This window comes from Teleopsis dalmanni, chromosome 1 (genome assembly GCF_002237135.1).
Source record: "Teleopsis dalmanni isolate 2A chromosome 1, ASM223713v2, whole genome shotgun sequence".
NCBI classification, from domain to species: domain Eukaryota; kingdom Metazoa; phylum Arthropoda; class Insecta; order Diptera; family Diopsidae; genus Teleopsis; species Teleopsis dalmanni.
This window is the reverse complement of record NC_051846.1, coordinates 38,371,737-38,377,635: the sequence shown is the minus strand read 5'-3', so window position 1 is coordinate 38,377,635 and position 5,899 is coordinate 38,371,737. Positions and strand designations below refer to the sequence as shown.

General features: G+C 30.7%; 1 protein-coding gene across 1 annotated transcript; it reads left to right on the top strand.

Annotated features, from left to right (window-relative positions):
* Window positions 1–4,794: 4,794 nt before the first annotated feature.
* LOC119685861 (tripartite motif-containing protein 40-like) lies at window positions 4,795–5,355 on the top strand. The gene is made up of 2 exons (XM_038100618.1): window positions 4,795–5,014; window positions 5,071–5,355. The coding sequence occupies exons 1-2, from the start codon at window positions 4,838–4,840 to the stop codon at window positions 5,140–5,142; spliced, it is 249 nt and encodes an 82-aa protein (XP_037956546.1). The 5' UTR covers window positions 4,795–4,837; the 3' UTR covers window positions 5,143–5,355.
* The last annotated feature ends 544 nt before the right edge of the window (window positions 5,356–5,899 follow it).

Sequence of the window (5,899 nt, the reverse complement as noted above, 5' to 3'; positions counted from 1 at the left end):
TGACAACTTAATCTATATTTTTTTATACATGTATATTTATACAATGCTGCCAATTATCCTTTCAATTGATGTCATTGCCAACTTTGTTACAAATATTACTAATAGAAAATTTAATAAACAGATTAAAAAATCTGAAATCCAATTTTCGATAAATAAAAACCACCTTAAATGCCATCTTAAGTAGATATGCAGTCTTATGTTCTTTCTGGTCTGGTTCTGACCATATCGAGGCTTATTACACAACTAATTTTTTAAGCTTACATTTTTGGTATGGATATGTGAGCTTAAAACTCTATTTATATAGTTGCATGGATATCGAATTATATAGACGTTATAATACATAACAAAGTTAATACATGCAATATTAGTGACAGAAATAGTGACAGAAATGTCGCGAGAACCTTATAAGATATGGCTAAACGGCCTAAATCATTTCAAAAATTTCTTGAATTTTGATGCTAAAAGAGCAAACATCGTTCTTAATCTAAACAAGAAGAATCTAAAGTCATACTCTGGTGCACTAATGGGCCACGCCGCCTGAATAAATACCTACACAAAATATGTGTATCCGACACATATATTTGCAAATTCTGCTGTAATAAGGAAGAGTCTATGGAATATCTGATCACCAACTGTGTGCATTAGGCCACAAAACACACAAACTTTTAGGTACATACCAACTAGAGGATGAAGACCTTCAGAAACTTCCTCTGAAGGAGCTGCTTTGATTTCTCGAGATACTAAATTTCTAAATACAAAGGGGTACATAATATATCAAGCTGGTCGTAGTGCATAAAGGTCTTAGCCCATACAGCATTACCATCAAGATAAGATATGGCTGAAATGTCTTTAAAATCATGTTTTATCATAAGTCTACCCACAAAAATATTATTAAAGTTGTCAAAGGATTATCATTAATATGCGTTATACAATGTCTGATATTGCGGAAAAATTTTCTGGAAAATAACACTACTATAATCGAACTTTATTGAAACCATAATTATTATTATGTTGAGGCTAATGGAGTCAGTGCACCTGAGCACTTTTACTCTCTAATAACTGCGAGGTTTCTTCAAAACCCCTCTTTGCGCCTTGACTGGATTATTGTTTATCACTTCATCAGACTAAGCAATAATTGACCTCAGATCTACATACCTCCCCGAAGTGCCTGTAACCATTCTGAGATTTGATAACTCAGTGTTGGTAAGTCTATCAGATTTCGCAAATAATTTCAGGGCTCTATCCTTTATGTATTTTTTGATGGGATCAATCTACCATAAATATAGTATAATTTTAAAGCAATGCGTTTCTTATTGGAACTATTTAAAACTTCATTCACTTTGATGTTCCAGTGTGCTTTTGCTCGAACATTTGGATCTAGTACAGTACAGTAAGCCGTTCAAAATTTTTGGAGGAGTATTTGATATCCGAACATATTTTTATACAATGAAATGAACAAAATTTAAGCATAAGCATAAAGTAGAGGTCAGCTGTTTGAGTAACTTGAGTCATTTTGAATATTTGAAGTGTTCAAATAGTCGAACACTTTGAACCACTAGTGTATGTTGTTGTTGTTGTCATTTGAGTTAATGCTATTGCGCACTTTTATTTTTTAGTGACTGAGGGGCTTATCCCTGCCCCACACTAAACTCAGTGCTGACTCAACTCAACTGACTCAACTCAACTAGCCTCAACATATAGAATCATTATCACTTATTTATCTTCTAACTGATGACCGACCGTAGATCAGCATATCTTTCTTTGCGTCCTGAGGTCCTTAAGGTTTGTTAGGACGGTATGCAGTAGCTATGTTGTAGTATTAATATTAAAAAAATCTTTTACATTGTATAATTAACTCTATAAGTTTTGTCAGATATTTGTATTAATTACTATTAACAACATTTTTAATTATATTATTAAGAACATAAAGAACTATTTAATTACATTTAAAAAAAAAGCAATTACAAAAATATTTATGTGAACATGATTATTTGTTTTTAATTACCTTCAGACTCATCATCTTCAAACGAAATAATAATATTAATAATTTTTATTAATTTAATAAATATGTAATGATACAACAACAAAAAGAACACATCAACATAGAATGTAAAGAATTTGCATGCAGATTTTCATTTCATTTATTACTGGGAAAATATTCGAAATTATGCCTCGACCTACAATTGCAGTGCTGAATGTCCGCAAGTTAAATTTATGTTAACCTCATTACAAATTGGATTGCATTTTATGGCCGCAAATTTCCAACCGAAAACTGCTGCCGAGACACCCACGCACACAGCTTGGAAGGACAGACAGTGCAATGTACATAGTCAGACTTACAACGCAATATGCAATTAGTTGGGTAGTACTGTGAAGAGCACTTCACCGCACTATGCAATATTTTCCAATTAAATTTACTGCATATCATTTTTCACAGCAATTTTATGTTGTCCAATATTCAAAATGCGAGTAAGTATCTGCGACTAAATGCACACACATACCTGCAGGATGATATTTTCCATCCCATATGCATACAAGTATATCTGCATATAATGCAGTATAACTTAGTACACCAATGGTAGGAGTAAAATTACAATCACGTGTGCATGCATTGACATGCAGGTTCATGTAAATGCATGTTAGGGTATATATAAACACTTTCAATATATAAGAATTTAAAATTGGTACTTGTAACTTTTTCCAGTTAATCCTATATTTTCACTATCATTACTAACTTTCGCTAAGGGAACTTAGTTAATGCGAAAGCTTTGTTGCAGAATGTGCAATTGTGACAATTTCATTTTGTACGCAACTACGAAATAATTACGCGTACGTGCTTCACTGAAGCGCCAAAGCGTAAAATGTAAGCATGTATGGTATATGTATGCCAAGCCTTGGGCCTTGATTTTATACTACTTCATATCTAATCTACTTTGATGAAAATTTGCTCAACTGCAATATATTCTCGGCACTTCCACTGATAGAGACATTACGTGGCAGAATCCAAGACCAGCGGTCTGTTTGGCAAAGCGTGGAAATTTCATTCGTAGATGAGTATATAGTTTCTACTTTAGCTGAGAGTAACCAATTTTTGGTATGGCAACTGCGTTCGATACAGTTTGAACAAACAGTGATTCATAAATGGATTTAAGCTTGATGTGAGATATGCAATTAAAGATTTTGGTATAATGAAATTGAATACTAGATCTTATAGAAAAGCTTTCATATACATATGGCGAGAATTCAATTCAATTATGTCAAGTTTTTTGCGAATAAAATGTTTTGAAATAAAACATTTAAAATAATTTTTGTTTTAAATAAATTAAATATACCAATTTTAAGTATAGACAACCTGAATTTGCAATTATTGACATTTGATTACTGACATTAAAATTTTTATTCGTTAAGTCTTGAAGCTCATTTATTCGGTACGTACCATAAGAATTTCCATAGCCTCAAATTAATATATGAAAAAATTAAGAGAAAACTCGTAGGATCGTAGGACTATCTGCCAGTAGAGGTTTTGTACTTCCTTAGAATGTTTTCTTTCCAAAGAATAATACCTTTCAGCGTATTAGGTACAACAAGGTACCTAATAATTTAAAAGTAAAAAAATAGAACTCTATTTATATTCTATTTGTTCGATTTTCAATAAGAAAATTTTCTTAAAAATAGTAAATACAACCTTCAAAAAAAAAAAAATTACAGATGGCAGATATCAATGTAGAACTATTTTGTTACCCATATGAATACTGTAAGTACGGTCAATATTTGACTGTGCTATATCATGCGATATAACTCCATCTGAAGCATTTTAATGTTTATAAGTACAGTTAATATACCCATAAATCAATTAATGATTAATAAAATATAAATATAAAATCAAAGCGGAAAAATATACATAAGTTATATTCGCTATCAGGAACGAAACCTGCCCATAAGGTAATTATAACAATATTGCAATTCAACAATGTGAGTTTGTGAAATATTTGAAAATAGATTTAGACTGCAAAAATAACCAGAGAAACCATATAAGCAGTATATAACTCACTCTAAAAATCTGAAAAATGTACTAATGGCTTGAACGAATTTTCAATTATGTTTGAAAAATAAGTTTATATTGTACAAAGTTATGCTTAAACCAGCCTGAACGTACCTCTAGTATTTCCAATATGGAAATACTATAAAAGTATAAATCAAAAGCAGTAAACAATATATAATAACGTCAAAAACTTTTGGCTTTTTATCACATCGTTTTTACAGCACTATAGTGTACTCTTTCACACAAAGGGAAATTATATTAAAATTGTCTTACAACTTCTTACATCCTCTACGTAATCATTAATTTCTTTATCACATGTCCGTCACTTTAAAATCTACTACATTATATCATTTCTATAGTGTACTCTTTCACACAAAGGGAATTGATATCAAAATTGTCTTATAACTTCATACATCCTCTACGTAATCATTAATTTCTCCATCACATGTCCGTCACTTTATAATCTACTACATTATATCATTTCTATAGTGTACTCTTTCACACAAATGGAAATGATATCAAAATTGTCTTACAACTTCTTACATCCTCTAGGTAATCATTAATTTCTATATCACATGTCCGTCACTTCATAATCTACTACATTATATCATTTCTATAGTGTACTCTTTCACACAAAGGGAATTAATATCAAAATTATCTTACAACTTCATACATCCTCTACGTAATCATTAATTTCTTTATCACCTGTTCTTTACTGCATAATCTACTACAATATACCATTTCTATAGTGTCTCTTTCACATCACTTTTTTTTTAGCAGTGGTAAAAATCAAATATGGACGAAAGTGAAAAATTTTGCGTCATTTGCCAATATTCAATTGTGGACTTGGTCAAACTGAGTTGTAGACACGTTTTTTGCAAGAAATGTATCAAGGATTACGTTAACCATGCAAATACCAGAAACACCACAAAACGTTGTCCCTTATGTAGAAAGAAATTTATGGAAACTGTAGTAAATATTTTAGTTTTCATATAATATTATTAAGTGTTTATATTACTTTTATAAAGGCAGGTTACATTACAATAGAAAAACTCGACGGTACGTCTTCTGAATCGGATACCGATATTGAGGAATGTTAAACAAAAACTAATTTGACAATAATTAATTGGAACATCACTGGAATTAAAAATAATACTCACAATAATATAGAAATTAAAACATAAATAAATGGATCAATAGTATAATGTTAAAAGTGAAAACATATAAGTTATTGAAGATGACACAGAGACTAAAATGGCCAATAATTAAATAATAGTTAATTGTCTGCCGGAATGATGAAAATAAAACAAAGAGTGAAGAGATAAATTTTGAAATGGAATTAAAAATTAATAAAGACAGAAATAACCATAATTATTAAAATCATGATGTCGTATGTTCTAATTATAAGTCAGGTTTTAAAGTTGTAAATGTTTACATAAAAATTACTAACAAAAATAAAAATTGCTGGAAATTTGTGAACTAAAAACAATCCTTCTTATGTACCAGACCGTTTCATCCAGGAACTTTATCGGGAATACTTCAGAATAGGGTTCCTATGTTGATTTCCTACTAAAAAATTTGGTTTTTTTTTTCGTTAGCCTACGTTCAGGCCTCGCTTATGTTTATTTGTGTCTTTGTTTTTTAAAAATGGCCACTTACTAGATAATATTTTTTCCGTGTGAGTATGATCGTAACGAAACGGTCTATGGTGATGTGGTATTCTTCAGATACCATCATCTTCGTTGTGATATCCACGACGTTTCTTTTACCGGCTTTTGTTTCAAGCGATATTCTTTCAGTGTTCCATCTATTGCATTTGAAGATGGTTCTTTAAATTTGAATTGATATGGAATCAGG